Source organism: Lipotes vexillifer, unplaced genomic scaffold (genome assembly GCF_000442215.2).
Source record: "Lipotes vexillifer unplaced genomic scaffold, Lipotes_vexillifer_v1.1 scaffold1489, whole genome shotgun sequence".
Classification (NCBI taxonomy): Eukaryota; Metazoa; Chordata; class Mammalia; order Artiodactyla; family Lipotidae; genus Lipotes; species Lipotes vexillifer.
In genome coordinates this window covers 676,045-698,244 of record NW_006776475.1, presented here as the reverse complement: position 1 = coordinate 698,244, position 22,200 = coordinate 676,045, and the positions used below count along the sequence as shown (strand labels likewise).

Genomic DNA, 22,200 nt, shown 5'->3' with positions numbered 1-22,200 from the left:
TGTAGGGATGGATAGATATTGAAAATAAATGATGTGGGCTAGTGTGAGACAATAAGGAGTGGTATGGACGGTGGGTAACTGGAGAATTCCTGCCCTGTGTAAAGGGGCAGCCACTGCTCAGCTCCAGCCACTGGCCACCAGACAGGAATGCAGGCCCAGTCGCCAGAGTTCCTCAGTCCTCAGGGGAAGCCAGAAATCCAGGTTTAAGTAAAAATTCTGTGCTTTTAAATGTTGACAACTTAATCCAATTTAAACATGCATTCATCACGTATAGGAATCAAACATGACATGTCTGAGATGCGGATTTGGCCCACAAGCTGATTGTTTGTGACCATTGGCTTGGGGTGGCGGCTCCAAACCCTGGCTGCACACTAGAATCATCAGGGAAGTCCTCAAAAGTCCCAACACCCAGGCCCCAACCCTGACCTGATTACATCAGAATCTCAGGGGTGGGACCAAATCTGCAGTAGCTTGGTCAAGGAGATCAGAGCTGCAAAATGTCAACCTGCCATTTTGTGGTGACAGCTGTGACCCATGGGATGGAGGTGCTGGACTTGACATACTTCTCTTAAGTGTTTCAGATCAGCTTGGAGGCCCTGAGGGAGACTGGAATGATTCTTGTTGCTTGTGCCAGACAAATTTGGATAGGGGTAGGGGTGGAGGGCAGATGGAGGGCTTATGGTATAAAGGATCTAGAGACCTAAGGCCAGTGCCTGAGGTCCAGGGGTCCATTACCAGGGTCCCTAGCCCTAGATGAGTACTTTCCCATTCCGGAAACTCAGTGTCTCCATCTGTAAAATGGGAATAATAACCTCTTCCTGCCTTCCTCCTGGGAGGGTGTGAAGATCAAATGACATAGTATGCATTAAAAACTTTCCAGCTTATGAAGCAAATGTCAAGTACTATTTCTCCTAACAGAAGTTTTTATTGCTATTTATGTTACAAAGCGGTTGTGAAATTCCTCAGATAGGTTCAGGAAATTGATGATTAAAAATCTTCATGTCTTGGGACTTCCCTGGTAGCGCAGTGGTTAAGAATCCGCCTGCCAATGCAGGGGACACGGGTTCGAGCCCTGGTCAGGGAAGATCCCACATGCCGCAGAGCAACTGGGCCTGTGCGCCACAACTACTGAGCCTGTGCTCTAGAGCCCGTGAGCCACAACTACTGAGACCACCTGCCACAATTACTGAAGCCCATGCACCTAGAGCCCATGCTCCACAGCAAGAGAAGACACTGCAATGAGAAGCCCGCGCACCACAAGGAAGAGCAGCCCCCACTCGCCACAACCAGAGAAAGCCCACATGTAGCAACGAAGACCCAATGCAGCCAAAAATAAATTAATTAATTTAAAAATCCTAATAAATAAATAAAACTAAAAAAAAAATTCATGTCTTCTTTGTAAGGTCTAGAACAACACTGTCCAATAGAAATATAATGTGAGCTACAACATATATAATTCAAAATTTTCTAATAGCCACATTAAATAAGTAAAAAGAAATAGGTGAACTTAATTTTCCTAAAAGCATTATTGAAATATATATAATAAACATAAATAATAAAACATGAGATCATTAAAAAATTACCATTTTAAAGTGTACAATTCAGTGGTTTTCAGTAGGTAGTTCACCACTATCTAATTTTAGAACATTTTCATCACTTCAAAAAAAAAAAACCTATATTCATCAGCAGTCACTCTCCATCCTCTTCACCCACAACTCCTGGCAATCACTAATGTATTTTCTGTCTCTGTAGATCTGCCTGTTCTGGTCATTTCATATAAATGGAATCATATGAATCATAAATATGTGAACTTTTGCATCTGATTTCCTTGTCAGCATAATATTTTCAAGGTTAATCCATGTACCAATACTTGATTCCTTTTCATGGCTGAATAATATTCATTGTAAGGACAGTACCTACCACATTTTGTTTATCTATTCATCAGTTAGTAAACATTGGGGTTGTTTCTACTTTTTGGCTATTATACATAATGCTGCTAAGGACATTTGTGTACAAGTTTTTGTGTTGACTTGTGTTTTCAATTCTTGAGTATACGCCTAGAAGTGAAATTGCTGGGTCATATGATAACTCTTTGTTTAACATTATAGGAACTGCCAAATTGTTTTCTAAAGTGGATGCACAACTTTATAATCCCACCAGCAATGTACGAGAGTTCCAATTTCTCCAAATCCTAGTAACACTTCTTGTCTGCCATTTTTATTTTTTATTTTAGCTAATCCAATGGGTGTGAAATAGTATCTCATTGTAGTTTTGATTTACATTTCTCTTTTGACTAATGATGTTAAAAATATTTTCATGTGCTTATTGGCCATTTTTATATCCTCATTGGATAAATGTCTATTCAAATCCTTTGCCCATTTTCAAATTTGTCTTTCTCAATGAGTTGTAAGAGTTCTTTATATATCCTAGATACAAGTCCTTTATCAGATATATGATTTGAAAATATTTTCTCCCATTCTGTGGGCTGTTATTTCATTTTCATTATGGTGTCCTTCGAAACGTAATGGTTTCTAATTTTGATGAAGTGTAATTTATCAACTTTGCTCTTCTAGCTTGAGCTTTTGATTCATATATAATATACTCCTATGCTTTCTTCTAAGAACTTTATAGTTTTAGCTCTTACATTTAGGTCTATATCCATTTTGAGTTAATATTTGTATATATTATGAGGTAGGGGTTCAACTTTCATGTGGATATCAAGCATGGTGTCCCAGCACCATTTGTTGAAAAGATTATTCTTTTCCCATTGAATTGTCATGGCACTTTTTTCAAAAATCTATTGACCAAAAATATAAGGGTTTAATTCTGGACTCTCAATTGTATTCCATTGATCTGTCTGTCTGTCCTTACATCATAACACAGTTTTGATTTCTGTAGCTTAGTAGTAAGTTTTGAAGTTGGGAAATGTGAGTCCTCCAAATTTGTCCTTCTTTTTCAAGATTGTTTTTGCTATTCTGGGTCCCATAAATTTCCATCTGAATTTTAGGATTAGACCATTAATTTCTGCAAAGAAGCCAGCTGTGATTTTGATAGGATTGCACTGAACATACAGATCATTTTGGAGAGTATCGCCATCTTAACAATATTAAGTTTTCTGATCTATGAATATGGGATGTCTTTCCATTTACTTATGCCATCTTTAATTTCTTTCAACAATGTTTCATAGTTTTCAGAATATAAGGCTTATACATCTTTGGTCAAATTCATTTCTAAGTATTTTATTCTTTCTGATGCTACTGTAAATGAAATAGTTTTCTTAATTTTATTTACAGAATGTCAACTGCTAATGTATAGAAATACAATTGATTTTTACATCTTACATCCTACAACATTGCTGAACTCATTTATTAGTTCTAATAGTTTCCCTCCACCCTCCTTAGGATTTTCTATATACAAAATCATGTCATCTGTGAATAAAACTTTACTTCTTCCTCTCCATTCTGGATGTCTTTTATTTATTCTCTTGCCTAATTGCCCTGGTTAGAACCACAAGTACAATGTTTAATAGAAATGGCAAGAATATACACCCGTGTCTCGTTCCTGATGTTAAAACGTAAACATTCAACATTTTATCATTAAGTTTAAAATTAGCTGTGTGTTTTTCATAGATGGCCTTTATCAGGTTAAGGAGTTCTCTTCTATACCTAATTTGTTTAGTGTTTTCATCATGAAAAGTTGTTTGATTTTGTCAAGTGATTTTTCTAGCTACTAAAATGATCATGTGATGTTGTCCTTTATTCTTTTAATATGGCATATTACATTGATTGATTTTTCATATGTTAAACCAACCTTGCACTCTTGGGACAAATCCCACTTTGTGATGTGTATAATCCTTTTTTTTTTTTTTTTTGCGGTACACGGGCCTCTCACTGTTGTGGCCTCTCCCGTTGCGAAGCACAGGCTCTGGATGTGCAGGCCCAGCGGCCATGGCTCACAGGCCCAGCCGCTCTGCGGCATGTGGGGTCTTCCCGGACCGGGGCACAAATCCCCGTCCCCTGCATCGGCAGGCGGACTCTCAACCACTGCGCCACCAGGGAAGCCCTGTATAATTCTTTTTAAATGTTGCTGTATTCAGTTTACTAATTTTTTATTGAGAATTTTTACATCTATATTCACAAGGGATATTCGTCTGTAGCTTCATCACAAGAAGTGATGTCTGCCTGGTTTTGGAATCAGGAGAAGTCTGGTCTCATAAAATGAGTGAGGAAGTGCTTTATTCTCTTCTAATTTTTGGAACAGTTTGTGAAGGATTGGCATTAATTCTTTAAACATTTGGTAGAATTCACCAGTGAAGCCATATAGGCCTAGGCTTTTCTTTGTGGGTAGATTTTTACAACAATTTGATTGTTTTACTTGTTATAAGTCTATTCAGATTTTCTATTCCTTTTGAGTGAGTTTTCAGAAGTTTGTGTCTTTTGGGGGAATTCATCCATTTTACCTACATTATCTAATTTACTGGCATACAATTTTTCATAACATTCTCTTATAATCTTTTTTTATTTCTGTAAGGCTGGTAATGATGTCACCTCTTTCATTCCATTCATTTTGGTAATTTGAGTCTTCTCTCTAGTTCAATATAGCTAAAGATTTGTCAATTTATTGATCCTTTTGAAGAACCAACTTTTGGTTTCATTGATTTTCTCTACTGTTTCTCTGTTCTCTGTTTCAATTATTTCTGCTCTAACCTTTCTTATTTGTATCCTCTGCTTGCTTTGAGTTTAGCTTGTTCTTCTTTTTCTAGTTTCTTAAGATGGAATGTTAGATTATTGGTTTGAGATGTTCTTTTTAATATATAAGTGTTTGCAGCTACAAATTTCATTCCTAGTTTAGATGCACCCCCATAAGTCTTGGTATGTTGTGTTCTCATTTTCATTCATCTCAAAGTATTTTCTAAAACTTAATTTTAATAATAATTTTCTCTGGCCTGATATATCAAAAACACTACCATTTCAATAGGTTATCAAAGTAAAAAATATCGATGAAACATTTTCCATTATTTTTATCATATTGCCTTTGAAGTCCAGTGTGCATCTTACATTTATAGCACATCTCAAATCAGACACTAAATTTTCATCAGAAATACTTTAGATGTATTTAGATCTCATGAATTATTTGTATTTAGATTTCATGAAATTGATAGCCTTTGAAAAGCAAATTAACATATTGAAATTGTTCCAAATATACTTAATGTTTTTCAATAATTTAATCTTGTCAATTTTTAGATTTAAATTAATAAAATTTAAAATTCAGTTCCTTGCTCACACTAGTTATATTTCAAGTGCTTAATAGTCAAATGTGGGGCTTCCCTGGCAGTCCAGTGATCAAGACTCCACACTTCCACTTCATGGGGCACGGGTTTGATCCCTGGTTGGGGAACGAAGATGCCACACAGCACAGTCAAAAGAAAAAGAAAAAGAAAAGGAAAGGAAATTCTGCCATTTATGACAAGATGGAACTTGATGGCATTATGCAAAGTGAAATAAGTCAGACAGAGAAAGACACTTACTGTATGATCTCAGTTATAAGTAGAATCTAAAAAATTGGAAGCATCACACTTCCTGATCTCAAACTGTAACTAAGCTACACTAATCAAAATAGTATAATATAGGCATAAAAAGGCAGACATGTAGATCAATGGAACAGAATAGACATCCCAGAAATAAACCCATGTACAAAAAAGAAAGAAAAGAATGGCTACCACATGCTTACTTTTTGTCAAGTAGACAAAAGAAGCTGTAATGCATTCATTTAATGGACAATACCATGGCCCTTAAAGAGAATGAGAAAAGATGTCTACAGTGTACTGTTAACTAAAAAGGGCAAGTTTAAAAACAAGATGTATAGTATGATCCCTTTTGTGTGTGTGTGTTTGTCATGCCAAATTGCTAATACAGAAGACCTCTCAGCACAGAGACTGAGTGGGAAGAACTTTCACTGTGCATTTCATACATTTTTATATTGTCTATATTTGTTGCCACACGCATATGTTTCCATTTTAGTTTTTAAAAACTAATCTTAGAGATTTTTTTATAGAAAAAAGTCACTGTATCATTTGATCGTCAAAAAACACTTAATGAGGTACCTATTTTCCACATGTCACAGATGGAGGAACTGAGGCTCAGAGACTTGGCCTGCCCTAGACTCCAGAAGTAGGCAATGGCAGAGCCAGGAATGGAAGCCAGGATTGGGTGCTGACAGAGCTCTCAAAGATGAGAGAGCAGCAGAGGCTCAGGAACCGGGGCACCCAACCGCCACATGCCCAGGGTGGAGCCTGACCTTGAGGTCCAAGTGCAGGACGTACTGCTGATGGAGGTATTGCACACCCTCGCAGATCTGCTTGGTGAACAACACCACATCCAGTTCAGTCAGGTGGTACTTCTCTTCTGTGATCCGGTCAAAGAGCTCACCCCCATCCACACTGCCAGGGCAAAGGAAGAGGCAAGCACTGACTGAGCAAGGTTCTCAGAAGACTGGTCCAATCATCACCAGGTGAGCCCAAGGATGCCACTGCCATCTGGGGTTTTACGGGGACCTTTGCTCTTGTCCATTCCCAGCTCAGACTATGGGTGGTAAAAAGGAAGTGATGGGCCAAATGGGAGACTGGGGCTTATCTGCAGTGTTGATCATCCAGGCTCACTCTGGATACTCACTCTTGATACTCTAGGCCAAGGTTGTAAACTCATTGGCCTACAGGGGCCAATTAGTACCAACATGGCAAGAAGCCTAAATCAGACCAGATGTAAGACAAACCTTTTCTTAGAACACATAGCCCTTAGTCTAACTTCATTTTCCACTTTTATAGAGAACTGACATGACAAATATTTCACTATACTCAGTCCTACCAGAAGGAAAATAGCAACACAAGCACAATAATAAATGTCCCCTGAGCCCCTGGCCTCAACGTCATGGGTAGCTGGAAGTGATAGGGACTGTAGCAAATGGGAGTTTGATTGCTCCGTCTACAAAGGTCGGTTACTATGAGCTCCATCACACCACTTCCAACTGGAAATGTAGATCCAGCATTACTAGATCTTTTATATTTGTAAGGAAAGCTAGACATCTAGGTTTTAATGTGAAATTTCCCAATTTCCAACTAACAACTAAATATAGTTAACAACTAAATCAAAATTACTAAAAATTGTGTAGGCCAAAACAATATCTGTAGGTCAAATCAGGTTCACTGGCTGCTGGTTTGTGACAAATGGCTTTGTCCTTTGTGCTCTATGTTGGAGGTCAGGCAGAGGAGGTGATGCCTTTCCCTGGGTGTCACTGAGAGGGGAAGGAAAGGGAGAGTTTTGCTGGAATCTCAGCTCCCAGCTCCATCCCAAGCCCTCGCCCCGCCTCCCATGCTCACTACTCCATGACAAGGGTAAAGCTGTTCTTGCTCTCAAAGGCATCGTAGAGCTGGATCAGGTTCACATGGCTGAGCTGGTTCATGATGTTGATCTCGTTCTTCACATCCTCCTTGTGGAGCCAAAGGGGAGAGGAGTTTCCAAGAAATGGGTCAGGAAGAGAAGTCAGCTGCCCTTCCCAAGACACACACATCCCCACCCTGCATCCTTATTTCCTGTTCTCACACCAGCTTTCCTCAACTCACCACCCACACCAGCTTCTTAGAGCAGCAAGGGCCCACCCATTTCACAGATAGGAAACCTGAAGCCCAGAAAGGAACCCTGGAGGTCTAGGAGGACCTGTTGCCCAGGGCGCAAGGTGACCTGCTGACTGGAGTGTGGAAGTCATGGAAAAGAGGCAGGAAAGGTGGCTAGGTTTCCTGCTCAGAGTGGAGGGGCCTGGTGCAGTGTGGGGCCCAGGGTGGCCCAGGGGGAAGTGAAGGAATCCTGAGCTTGGTCCGGGACACCCACTGGCCTGGGGCAAAAACCTCACCCGGTCCTTGGCACTCTTCACTTTGATGATCTTGGCCGCCAGCGAGAGGCCCGTGGCCTTCTCCGTGCATCTGTGGACCTGGCCAAACCGGCCCCTGCAGAGATATGATGACAGAGCAGTCTCAGAGCCCGAGAAGCACACCCGGCACGTGGTGGGCCAGCCCCATCCTGGACCCTGGGCTTTCTGGTCCTACCTCTGCTCCACACACACCACAGGGGTTACCCTGCACCCCAGAGTTATCAGTCACCACCCGCACACCACACGGGCTCTGAACCTGGAAAAGAGATTCTTCACCCCATATGTGTGGGCCATCCTGCACCCCAGAGGGTGTCCCCCCAACCCACAGAACCCAGGCCATCCTGCACCCCAGAGGGTGTCCCCCCAGCCCACAGAGCCCAGGCCATCCTGCACCCCAGAGGGTGTCCCCCCAACCCACAGAGCCCAGGCCATCCTGCACCCCAGAGGGTGTCCCCCCAACCCACAGAGCCCAGGCCATCCTGCGCCCCAGGCAGTGTCCCCCCCACCCACAGAGCCCAGGCCATCCTGCGCCCCAGGCAGTGTCCCCCCCACCCACAGCGCCCAGGCCATCCTGCACCCCAGAGGGTGTCCCCCCAACCCACAGAACCCAGGCCATCCTGCACCCCAGGCGGTGTCCCCATCACCCACACCATCTAGGCCACCCTGTACCCCAGGGGGTGTTCTCTCCACCCACACCACCCAGGCCGTCCTGCACCCTAGAGGACATCCCTCTTACCCCACCCCATGTCGGCTCCCGTGCCACCTCCAGTACACGGGTCCCAGGCCCACACTGTGGGCCCTCCTGCACCCTACATTTCATCTCACTCACACCATGCGGGCCCTCCTGCACTCCACGGATCTCTCCTCACCCACTCTTTTGTGAGCCCTCCGCCCACTCTCATGCTGTGCGGGACATCCCACTCCCGGCGGTGGCTCCATCAATCAGTTCCTGAGAACCACCAGCGGCACCCAGCTGTCCAGTTGCCCCGCCCCTCATCAAGGCAGAAGGCCAGCTTACCCTCCCAGGACTTCGTGCTGGCACACTGTGTAGCCCGCTGAGGTCGAGGTCTCCCTGACACTCACCACTCGATGCTCGAAGGGGGCTGGCGGGGCTGGACTGTCGTCTGTTCGGGAGACAGCAGCCTGTGAGCCTCCTTTGTGCCGTCCCCACCTCTCAGCTCCCCCCACCCCCAGTCCCAGACCCACTTGGTTCAAAATCGGCTTCTGCCAGTTTGTTGGGGGCTTATCGAGGGAGCACTCAGAGTGTTCCAGGAACAACTCCATGACCTCCGCAACCCTGGACCCAGAGCAGGGGAAATACTTCTATTTTCTCTTAGTTTATCTCACAAGCCACTTTCTGCTCCCCAAAGTAAAAGACTGAATTTGCTTTGAGAGCATATTGTGTATCTTTTTTGTGTCTGCAAAGGTGAGCCCAAGCCCTAGACTACAAGGGGGTAACATTTGCATGATTGTGTTGTTTCCTGGGCCCCTGGAAAGCCTGGGTGTGTCGCAGAGAATCCACATCTAGAATTCCAGTTTAAAGTCTCCTTCGCTGCAAAGTAACTGCCTTCTGTTCTGGAGCCCAACCGTCAGATCCTGGCTCTGTCAGCACTGACCTTGTGACCTTAAACGTGCTTTTCAGCCTCTCCTGTGTTTCACGTGTCTCCACTCCACAGGCCTGTGAGGGTAAACGCCACCACAAATGCCCGAGGCTCGGCTCACAGGGAGTCCTCAGCTAACATTGGCTTTATCACCATCTCAAGTCTCAGAAAAGACTCTAAAGTCACAGCCTGCTCTCAGCTGTGTTTCAGGAATTAAGGGAGGCCTATGTCCACATCTGGACCATGTCATACAAGGGGAGAGGAAGCAGCCAGAGAAGTCAGAGCACAGCACAGGGCAACCGTGGAGCCCAGAACTGGCAAGGGGCACCAGGATGACCTGCAGAACGCTCAGCCCTTCCTCAGGGACCTCCAGAAATTCTGGGACAGGGAGTCAGCAAATGGTGGCCTTCCAGCAGCCATATGGGATGAGGGCTCAGACCAACGAGGGTGTGGTCCTAAGGGCTGGAGGCCCTTTGGGTCACAGGAACACAAGGACGCCTCCCACCACCATTGGGACAGAAAGCAGGTCAGCAGCCCCTTCCCGATCCTGGATGAGAGTCAGCCCACTGAGTGCAAATGGCTGATAGTGGGTTATATATACCAGTTAATGGATTTGCTTTTTAGCAGGAGCCTTCCCTGTCTCAATCCAGAATGATACCAATAGTATCGGGCAGGCAGATGGCTTTCAGAAATCCGAGTTGAGCCCCATGGGTTCCCTCCTCGCCAATGGCTAGAGCCAACATGAGCTCAGCCTGCTGCATCTCCGTGCCTTGGTCTCCAGCCCTGGGATGTGCTGGCAGGCTGTTCCCAGTCTTTGACTCCCCAACACCCACATTCTCTCTCCCTGGAAGCTTCAGGGAGGCCTCCCAGAGTAGGCCTTTCACTCACCTCGGGGCACATAGCAATGCCCTCACTTACCCAGAAACAGGCTGCCCGCCTCAGCTCCCGGGGGTGTCCTCCTTCCTGCTTCGGCTCTGCTCGTGCCCCTGGCTGTGCAGTCTTCTCCAGGCTCAGGGTTCCCTGCTCCTGGGCCTGTGTCTTGCTGCAGGCCTGGGGTCCTAGCATCGGCTCCCTTGTCCCTCCAGGCCCTGCTTGGTGCCATGGCGGGCTCAGGCCCAGATCCCTGTTTCTCTTTGGCCTTTGCTCCGCAGTCGCTGCTCCGCTTCCACAGTGGGGAAAACACCCCGGCTCCTTTTGGGATATGTTTTCCTGACTCAGTCCCAGGGGCCTGGGGGTAGCACCTGGGCCCAGGTGAGTCCTGCTCACCTGGATGGGCAGCTGCTAGAGCCTCTGCAGGGGGCGTGGTTCTGAGGCTACCACCTCGTGTCACAAGTAGCTCCCCAGGGATGTCTGTCTCCTGCACATGGATGGAGATCCTGGGGCAGAGAGAAATGTGGCCCTGAGGTTAAAAGCAAGAACCTGAGTCAGAACAGACCTGGGTTCAAATGCCTGATGCTGCCATTCACTGACCATGGCCTCTTAGCCTCAGTTTTCTCATCTGTTAAAACGGGCCCTTTGGGTTGTTATAATAGTAAGAGTTAGCTTGCAGTTGAAACCAGCAGATTCCACCCCCTGTCCCTCTCTACCCAGACAAGACACCAGGGGAGAGACTGGCTTCAGTGACATATGGTGCCACCAGCTCTCAGGATTCCACTGGATCAGCATCCAGGAAAGATTTGAAGCAACCTGTGGTGGATGGGCCTTGGGAGGAGTGGGGAGGTGGGCACCAGCTGTCTCTGTGGCCCCTTGGGTATGTGCTTCTGCTCCAGGAGGAATGTGGCCGGGAGGCAGGAGACCTGGGCTCTTCCCTCCCTTCTTTGGGCCTCAGTTTCCCTTCCATTAAATGAAGAGAAGGGTGAACCAAGTCAAACATCACACTGAAGCTTCAGGTCAGACATATTTTAGTAAAATCAGGGAATTGCTCATAAGAGTCTGGACTTTTCTGTTTCTCCTGAATAAAACAGTCCTGGCTGTGCTGGGCCTGCGTGCTTACACAGCTGAGGAAACTCTCTGCCTCCCTACAGGCCCCCCTGCACCCCTGGGCCATGTTACTGGGCCATGCCACTGGGCCCACTGCATCCACCTTCGTTACCCAGACCAAGCAGCCTTGTGGTTTTGGAAGCCAGCTGGAGGTCAGGAAGGCCTTCTAAGCCCTGACATTCAGAGGGAAGGACCCTGATCCTGGGAGCTTCAGACCCTCCCTCTCAGAGTTGCCCTCTGACTGCCCTTCACAACCCCACTGCTGAGGTCTATGAGCGTTGGGGCAGGGGTGAGGGGGTGAGTGTCTGGGGTGGACTGAGTCTCAGAAGGGAGCCAGAAGGGAGCCAGACGGCCTCCATCCTGGCCATAGTTCTGCCACAGGTTGCTGAACAGGGCTGGGTTTGGGCAAGTCTAGCCTCAGCAACCTCTTCTGTCAAACGGGGACAGTAACACCTCACAGATGTACTGAGAGTCGACTAAGAAATGAAAGTACATATGCAGAAGGTTCAAACAGTGAAGCCTAAAATGGTGCAGCTACTGTGGAAATCAGTATGGCGGTTCCTAAAAAATGTAAAAATAGAACTACTATATGATCCAGCAATCTCACTTCTGGAAATATATCCAAAAGAATTGAAAGCAGAATCTCAAAGAGATTTGCACAGCCATGTTCACAGCAGCATTATTCACAACAGCCAAATGTGGAAGCAACCCAAGTGTCCAGTGATGGATGAATGGATAAAAAAATGTAGCATGTACATACAATGGAATATTATTCATCCTTAAAAAGGAAGGAAGTTCTGACCTGGATGAACCTTGAGGACTTTATGCTAAGTGAAATAAGCCAGTGACAGAAAGACTGATTCCACATATATGAATGAATGAATTATATGAAGCATTTACAATAGTCAAATTCATAGAGACAGAAAGTAGAAAGGTGGTTACCATGATCTGCGGGGGAGGTGTTTGATGGTAACAGAATTTCAGATTTACAAGACAAAAAAGTTCTGGAGATCTGTGTCACAGAAATATGAATATATTTAACACAACTAGACTATACACTTGAAAATGGTTAAGATGGTAAATTTTATGTTATGAGTTTTTAACCACATTTTTTAAAAAATTAAGGCTTTCCCTAGCAGCTGGAGACCCAGGCCCCTCCTCTGAGCTGCTGCAGGTCCTCTGAGACCAGTGCCTACTTCTGAATGCACCTGGTTCAGCTGCTTGTTCACAGCTAAGCCTTGGATGGGAGGCAGCAAAAGTCCCCCGACACTCCCTCAGGAGCAAGTACGGGTTGGTGATGACAGGGTAGGATGGGAAGGGTGGCATCCAAGCCCAGCTCAGCCCTTGCCTTAACCAAGGGACATGGGAAACTGCAGGAAGCCAGTTTCTGGAAGAATATCCAGGTAGCCAGGTAGCCAGCTAAGAAGGCCAACAGCCATTGAGTTCCTCTTGGTCTTCATACCTGGGGGCATGGGATGACCCCAAGGTACTGCCATGCATTCCCATGCCACTCTGAGTGTCTAAGGCTTCCCCACTTCCTGCACAGCACGCCCAGGGCAGGCATTGCTAATTGATTGCAGCACTCTGTTCCACTAAGTCCAGCAAGGGCCCAAGGATCCTCTACACAGGCAGCCACTGCCAATCACAGCCAATGCTCGAGTTCAAATCCATTTTTCTCAAGATATACCCAAGTGCTAGGTGAGGGAGGGTAGGCAGTGATCGCCCCACTTCCTGAGCCCAGTCTGGTGTCTGAAATTCAACTCAGGGTTGAAACTGACACACAGACCTTTCCCCCTCACCCAGAATTCTTTTAGGGCCCCTAACAAGTTCATGGAAAGTTCATCTCCACCCTAGATTCCACATTTAGAGCCTTGGCCAGGATCCAAGGATGCCTGCCAGGAGTCCCTCCCTCCAGCTGTTTAGGTCTCCTGGGGACTCATATTTCCTTCCAGAACAAAGGCAGAAAAAGGACTGGGCTTCCCTGCCAGCCACCACAGCATACACAGACACCAGCTCCTCTCCCTGAGCCAGGCCTTGGGGGACTCAGTTATAGATCAGGACAGCCAAGGGCAGGTGCAGAAGGGCACAAGTCCCCTTAGAGGAAGGCCCAGGAAGCAGAGTGCCCTGCAGTGGGCTGCCTGGGGCCAGGATGCCCTGCCCCTGGAGAACACTGCTGGAAAACACAGGGCTAGGTAGGACCTGACAGTCAGCAGTTCTGGCTCTTCATTTTCCTGCACCATGTCTGCTGAGGGCAGGTCCTGAGACTGAGTCCTGAGAGCTCCAAGTCCACTTCCAGAGCTCCAAGCATAATCTTTCTGAAAGCCCCTGGATTGATTCAGCCCATACCAACCTCCCACCTCTGAACACCCATCATTCTCTCCCCATCATAGTTTTTAGGACTTAACTAAATGCTGACCTGAAAAAACAGGATGGTGCAGTGGTTAGGGGCACAGATTCTGGAGTCCAAAAACCTAGATCCAGCCTCTTAAATTTTTTGAGAATTGTTTTGTGGCCTAGCATGTGATCTATCCTGGAGAACATTCCATGTGTACTTGAAAAGAATGTGTATTTATTTATTTATTTATTTATGGCTGTGTTGGGTCTTCGTTGCTGTGTGCAGGCTTTCTCTAGTTGCAGTGAGTGGGTGCTACTCTTCATTGCAGCACACAAGCTTCTCACTGTGGTGGCTTCTCTTATTGCGGTGGCTTCATTTGTTGTGGAGCACAGGTTCTAGGCACACGGGTTTCAATAGTTGTGGCTCACGGGCTCTAGAGCACAAGTTCAGTAGTTGTGGCACATGGGCTTAGTGGCATGTGGGATCTTCCCAGACCAGGGCTCGAACCTGTGTCCCCTGCATTGGCAGGCAGATTCTTAACCACTGCACCACCAGAGAAATCCTGAATGTGTATTCTTATATCAAGCATTTTTTCCAGCTACAGTGGTATGAAATCAGAAATCAATTATAGAAAGAAAAATGGAACAAGAACAAACACGTGGAGACTAAATGACACGCTACTAAAAAACCAATGGGTCAATTATGAAATCAAAGAGGAAATCAGAAAATACCTTGAGACAAATGAAAATGGAAACACAACACTCCAAAACCTATGGGATGCAGTAAAAGCAGTTCTAAGAGGGAAGCTGATAGCAATACAGGCTTTCCTCAAGAAACAAGAAAAACATCAAGCAACCTAAACTACCACCTAAAGGAATTAGAAAAAGAAGAACAAAGAAGGCCCAAAGTCAGCAGAAGGAAAGAAAAAATAAATATTAAAGAGGAAATAAATACAATAGAGATCAAAACAAAATAGAAAATATCAATGAAACCAAGAGCTGGTTTTTTGAAAAGACAAACAAAATTGATAAACCTTTAACCACACTAATCAAGAAGAAAGGAGAGAGGACCCAAATAAACAAAATAAGAAATGAAAGAGGACAAGGTCCTACTGTAGAGCACAGAGAGCTATATTCACTATCCTATGACAAACCATAGGGGAAAAGAATATTTTTAAAAAGAATGTATATATATGTATAACTGAATCACTTTGCTGTATATGTATGCATAACTGAATCACTTTGCTGTACAGCAGAAAGTAACACAACATTGTAAATCGACTATTCTTCAATTAAAAACAAACAAGAGGACTTCCCTAGTGGCACAGTGGTTAAGACTCCGTGCTCCCAATGCAGGGGGCCCAGGTTCGATCCCTGGTCAGGGAACTAGATCCCACATGCATGCTGCAAATAAGAGTCCACATGCCACAACTAAGAGTTCACATGCCACAGCTAAGAAGACTGCCTGCTGCAACTAAGACCCAGTGCAACCAAATAAATAAATAAAATAAATATTTAAAACAAACAAACAAGAAAAGAAATGAAAGAGGGTAAATAACAAACAATACCACAGAACTGCAAAAAATCATAAAAGAATACTATGAACAGCTATACGTGAACAAATTGGACAACCTAGAACAAATTTCTGGAAACATACAACCTGCCAAGACTGAATCAAGAACAGACAATTTGAACAGACTGATCGCTAGTAATGAAACTGAATTTTTAATTTAAAAAAAAACTCCCAGCAAACAAAAGTCCAGGGTTGGACAGCTTCACAGGGTAATTCTCTTTTGTGTTCTATAAAAAAGAACTAGTGATTATCCTTTTCAAACTAGTCCAAAAACTTGAAGAGGATGGAACACTCCCAAATGCATTCTATAAGGCCACCATTACCCTGATACCAAAAATCAGAAAAAGACACTACAACAAAAGCAAACTATAAGCCAGTATCTTTGATGAAAATAGATGCAAAAATCCTCAACAAAATATTAGCAAACTAAATCCAACAATATATAAAAAGGATCGTACACCATGATCAAGTGTGATTTATTCCAGGGACCCAAGGATGGTTCAATATTTGCAAATCAATCAATGTGATACATCATACTAACAAAGGGAAGGATAAAAATCACATGATCATCTCAATAGATGCCTAAAAAACATTTGACAAACTTCAACATCCACTCATTATAAAAAACTATCATCAAAGTGGGTATAGAGAGAACACATCTCAACATAATAAAGGCCATTTATGACAAACTCACAGCTAACATCACACTCAATGGTGAAAAGCTAAAAGCCTTTCCTCTAAATTCAGGAACAAGACAAGGATCCCATTCTTTCCACTTGTATTTAACATAATATTGGCAGACCTAGCCACAGCAATCAGACAAGAAAAAGAAATAAAAGGCATCCAGATTGGAAGGAAAGATGTAAAACTGTTGCTATTTGCAGATGACATGATATTTTAAATAGAAAACCCTAAAGTCTCCACCTGAAAACTATAAAACAAATAAACAAACAATAAAACAGATAAAACTGTAAAGCAAATAAACTATAAAAACTAATAAATTAAATGAAATTGCAAGACACTAGATTAGTATACAGAAATCTGTTGCTTTTCTATACACTAATGTTGAACTATCAGAAAGAGAAAGTAAAAAACAATCCCTTTTAAAATCACATTTTAGAAATGCCTAAGAAGGAATTTAACAAAGGAGGTGAAAGACCTATATACTGAAAACTATAAAACATTGATGAAGGAAATTGAAGATGATACAAAGAAATGGAAAGATATCCCATGCTCTTGGATTGGAAGAATTAATATTGTTAAAATGGCCATACTACCCAAAGCAATCTACAGATTTAATGCAATCTTTATAAAAATACCCATGACATTTTTTCAGAATGAGAACAAATAATCCTAAAGTTCATATGGAACCACAAAAGACCTCAAAGTGCCAAAGCAATCTTGGTAAAAAAGAACAAAGCTGGAGGTATCACCCTCCCAGGCTTCAGGCTATATTACAAAGCTACAGTAATCAAAACATCATGGTACTGGCACAGAAAACAGACACATAGATCAATGGAACAGAACAGAGAGTCCAGAAATAAACGTATACACCTATGGTCAATTAATCTATGACAAAGGAGGCAAGAATATACAACGGGGAAAAGACAGCCTCTTTGATAAACACTGTTGGGAAAACTGAACAGTTACATGCAAAAGAATCAAACTGGACTACTTTCTTACACCATATAATAAAAAAAACCCAAAATGGATTAAAGACCTAAATATAAGACCCCAAACCACAAAACTCCTGGAAAAGAATGTTCAGTCAGAACAGCCTATGATGTAAATCATAGCAACTGTTTTTTTGTATCTGTCTCCTAAGTCGAAAGAAATAAAAGCAAACAAACAAACAGGACCTAATTAAACTTAAAAGCTTTTTCACAGCAAAAGAAAAATGAAAAAATGAAAAGACATTGAAAAAATAAAAAGACAACCTACTGAACAGGAGAAAATATTTGCAGATGACATGACCAACAAGGGGTTAATATCCAAAATATATAAACAGCCCATATAGTTCAATATGAAAAAAACAAACAAGCCAATGAAAAAATGGGCAGAAGACCTGAATAGACATTTCTCCAAAGAAGACATACAGATGGCCAAAAAGCACATGAAAAGATGCTCAACATTGCTAATTATTAGAGAAATGCAAATCAAAACAACAATGAGATATCACCTCACACCTGTCAGAACAGCTATCATCCAAAAGACTACAAATAGGGACTTCCCCAGTGGCACGGTGGTTAAGAATCCACCTGCCAATGCCAGGGACATGGGTTCGATCCCTGGTCCAGGAAGATCCCACATGCTGTGGAGCAACTAAGTCTGCACCACAGCTACTAAGCCTGCACTCTAGAGCCCACGAGCCACAACTACTGAGCCTATGAGCCGCAACTACTGAAGCCCACACGCTCTGGGGCCCGCATGCCACAACTATTGAGCCCCCATGCTGCAACTACTGAAGCCTGCAAGCCTAACGCCCATGCTCCACAACAAGAGAAGCCACCACAATGAGAAGCCCGCACACTGCAACAAAGAGTAGCCCTCGCTTGCCACAACTAGAGAAAGCCTGCATGCAGCAACGAAGACCAAACACAGCCAAAAAAAAAAAAAAAAAAGACTACAAATAAATGTTGGCAAGGATGTGGAGAAAAAGGAACCTTTGTACACTCTTGGTGGGAATGTAAATTGGTGCAGTGACTATGAAAAACAGTATTGAGGTGCCTCAAAAAACTAAAAACAGAACTACCATATGACTCAGTAATTCCAATCTTGGGTGTATATCCAGAAAAAAACAAAATCATTTATTTAAAAAGATACATGTGCCCCAATGTTCATAGCAGCACTATTTACAATAGCCAAGATATGGAAGCAACCCAAGTGTCCATCAACAGATGAATGGATAAAGAAGACATGGTATATACAGATAATGGAATATTATTCAGCCATAAAAAAGAATGAAATTCTGCCATTTGCAGCAACATGGATACAACTAGAGCATATTATGCTTAGTGAAATAAGTCAGACAGAGAAAGAATTACTGTATGATATCACTTATATGTGAAATCTAAAAAATAATACAAATGAAGGTATATAGCAAAACAGAAACAGACTCATAGATACAGAGAACAAACTACTGGTTACCAGTGGGGAGAGTGAAGCGGGGAGTTGCTCATTAGGGTACACCTACCATGTATAAACTAGATCAACAACAAGGATATATTGTATAACTCAGGGAATTATAGTCATTATCTTATAATAACTTTTAATGGAGTGTAAACTATAAAACTTCTGATCCCTATGCTGTATATCTGAAACTAATATAATATTGTAGATCAACTATACTTCCATAATAAACGAACAAACACCTGGATTCAGATTCCAGCTCTATGAATCCCTAGCTGTGTGGCCCTGGGCAACCTGACCGTGTTTCATCATGAGTAAACTGGGGACACCAACCACACTTGCCTCCTGGGGAGGTTGTGAGAATAAAACAAGATGATGTCTGTGAAATGCTCAGCCAACGACTGGCACCTAAGATGTGTTCAGTGAACACTTTTAAGTATTATTATAGCTACTACTATTGCTCTCAGTCTTGTTCCATGTGGGACTCACCTGGGGAGCTTTAAAAACAAACAAATAAACAAAAAAAGATGCTTGAGCCTCACTCCAGACTGAATAAATCAGAACCTCTGGGCATTCGTATCTAAAAAAATTCCTTCCAGTAATTCTAATGGGTGCCAGGTAAGAACCAATGCTCTAAGCTTCTGAAAGCAGGGCCTCAGCCTTCTCCTGTCTTCTCGTCTCGAGGCTAGCCAGAGCTGCACACACAGTGGACACTCAAACAGGAGCAGCTGGCCCCTTAGCAGGCTCCAGCCCAGGAGCTGCAGTTAATTCCTTCCCTTGCCCAGCTTGGAGGCACATCCCTTACCTTGGAGGTGTTTCTCCACCACCGTGAGCTGACTTGGCCTGGGCTGGCAGCGCTGGAGTCAGCCTCATGCCCTCCTCCGAGGGCCGAGGGTCAGGCCTACTGGATGATGTTCCTCGTCCTGCACCCGATGCAGCCTCCTGGCCGGTGGGAGCCTCACTGACCCTTTCAGACACCACAGACAATTCCAGGCCCGTCCTGGGGTTCTCGCTGGATGCTACAGGAGCTTTGGCTTCCACCTCTGGGCGTACCTGGGCTGGGCCAGGAACTCCGTCTCCCTGCCCTGGTGAGGTCTCTGCCTGGGTAAGGAGGTCAGCTCCTATCCCCGAAGAACTGATGGGGGGCAACCTCTCCACTGTCCCCTCTGGCAGGTCCACCTTCTGGCTCTCTATAGGAAAATAAGCAGGATAAAAATGCTCTCCTATTTAGAAGAACCTATCCCAAAGGTATCCTGAAAAATATGTAGAAGGCCATTCGGTGCACCATGTTTATAATAGACAGATTGGAAATAACGCAAGTGACCATCAGGAGGGGGTTGGTTGACTAAACCAGGGCTGCCCAGGCATAAAAAAGGAGAAACGAATATCTCCATATGCGGCTATGGAGTGATCTCAGGATATACGATGGAGAAAAGCAAGGAGAAGTGTGTGGTATGCTTCTGTTTGTCTAAGAAGGAAAGCTGTGTGTATGTGAGCACACATATGTGTGTGTATAACCACTTATAATGTGGTCTAAAGAGACTGGACCTCAAAGGAAAGATAAGACAAAAACTTTTTTACATAGTTACATATGCAGGGGAGAAAATAGGATGCAGGGAACATGCATAGAAGCTAGACTTCTCTTAATATACCTTGTTTTGTCAATTCGACTTTGGAACCATGTAAATATTATGCAAGATTATAAAAGAAAATTAGCTTAAAAAACTTTAAAGTTGGCCAAGTGCGTAAAAAAAGCGATCCATAAAAATTTAAAGCAAAGTGAAATAAAGAGCAATACAGAACGGAATAAGCATAAAGGACAAAAAGAACTGCAAAACAAAAAAGAGGAAGAAGCATAAGTTTCAGCACTTTTTCAGTAATCATATTGGTGGTGGTGGCGGTGGTATTTTTATTCTGAAATTAGGTGTGCATGTGGGATAAAGCCAACGGGGCCCCACTCACCTTCCCAAGGCCCCTTGAGCTCAGCTTGCACACCTCTGGTGCTCAGCGTGTGCTTTGGTTTTGCTCCTTTCTCTTCCACTCGCTCTTTGTTCTAAAAGAATAACCATAAAAACTAGCATCATCATCATCATCGTTCAGGCCACAAACATTTGTTGAGCACCTACCTTGTGCTTCAAATAGAAGAACTTAGGTTATTTCTTAGTCTCAGAGTAATACTAGAGGGTACATATTACTATTGTCATTTTAGACATAAGGATGCTGAGGCTTTCCCAAGGTCACCAAGTCCTTTCTAATGGGTCACCATAGTGCAGGTAAGGGGCAGACCCAGCCCCTGGCAAGGTGATCTAAACAGACCGGACCTGAAAATACTAGACAAGGCATGGAAAATAAATTTAAGGTGTCAATTTAGATCAATCGATCATGGCTATTACAGTGTTGGCTTGAGTTGGATACTGAGGTCAGATAAATCTATGCTTGCAGGGGGAGAGTGCCACTATCAATTAATAGTGTCTGCTTGGGAGCTAGGTGGGTGGATCCCAAGGTTGCCTCTTTGCAGTACAGGACACTTGAACCAGACTTGCTGGGTTTAAACCCCACCTTCACCACTTGGCCAAGATCCTTAACTTATCTGCATCTCACTTTCCTCATCTGTAAAATGGGAAGAATAATATTATCTACACGTAGAGCTAGCGGGAGGATTGGGGGAGTTAATTTGTGGAATTTCCTGAGAAGTGCTCCCAGCACATGGTAAGTGCTCAATAGCTCGGATGATTTTGTGTTGTCTGAGACAGAGCAGATCATGTAAGGACACTCGGAGCCCACCCAGTGAGGCTCTCAGCAGGTCTTCCTGAACTGAATGGTCCACACCAGTCCAGTGCATATGCTCGTGCCCCTGAAATCATCCAGAGCACTCAGTATTTCCAAATGCAAATATTTCTAGGTGGCCTGACCCTTGCTGGGCCCCCATGGTATTTCTGAGCCTTTGACTGATATGGCCCCTAAGATTCCTCCTGGCACTTGTCACAGAAGTGGGTCTGGTCTCAGGCCAGAGACTGAAGGCCCTTTCTCCTGCCTTGGCCACAGAGGCCCCAACTAGCAGGCCAGAGTCCAAAAAGAGCTCGCATTTTTTTGGCTTGCATAGAATTTAAAATTTTTAAATTTGTTACCACCATTTTAAATCTAGGAGATATTTACATCAAAATTCTAAGTTCCATTTGGGGGTTATAGAATTATTCTACATTTTGATTGTGGTGGTGGTTATTAGGGTGTATACATTTGTTGAACTGTATACTTAAATTGTGCATACTTAGTGTGTGTATATGCAGTTTATTGTATGTAAATTATACCTTAAAAAAACTGATTAGAAAAAATTCTAGGTTCCCAGCTTCTCTTGAAAAAGAAAATCGGAAGATCTGGGAATTCCAGGCCCATGTGCCAAAAATCAGCTGGAGCAATTCCCACCATAGTGCTCACCTCTCTTGCATGTCTCCCTTACACTAAGGATGGAGGTTACATCTGCTACCAAATCAGGTCCAGCTGCTTTTTCCTCAAAATGCAATACTTGAGAGAGGCAAATGTTGGTAGAAAGGAAAGTTGCTTTTAATCAGAATGCTGGCAATCTGGGGAGATGGTGGACTCAGCGTCCCCCAAAAACCTCCTCCAAAGAATCTGCTCAGCCATGAAAGTTTAAGGGAAAGA

General features: G+C 43.8%; 1 protein-coding gene across 1 annotated transcript in view; it reads right to left on the bottom strand.

Moving 5' to 3' along the window:
• The window catches only part of MYLK3 (myosin light chain kinase 3), a 51,342-nt gene that overhangs the window by 24,358 nt on the left and 4,784 nt on the right, over positions 1–22,200 (bottom strand). Inside the window, exons 2-8 of the mRNA XM_007450387.1 lie at positions 20,503–20,593; positions 19,346–19,730; positions 10,443–10,900; positions 8,942–9,047; positions 7,906–7,999; positions 7,376–7,485; positions 6,298–6,439 (exon numbers count right to left, since the gene is read on the bottom strand). Of these exons, the coding sequence (XP_007450449.1) occupies positions 6,298–6,439; positions 7,376–7,485; positions 7,906–7,999; positions 8,942–9,047; positions 10,443–10,900; positions 19,346–19,730; positions 20,503–20,593 (1,386 nt within the window). The remainder of the gene's footprint in view (positions 1–6,297; positions 6,440–7,375; positions 7,486–7,905; positions 8,000–8,941; positions 9,048–10,442; positions 10,901–19,345; positions 19,731–20,502; positions 20,594–22,200) is intronic.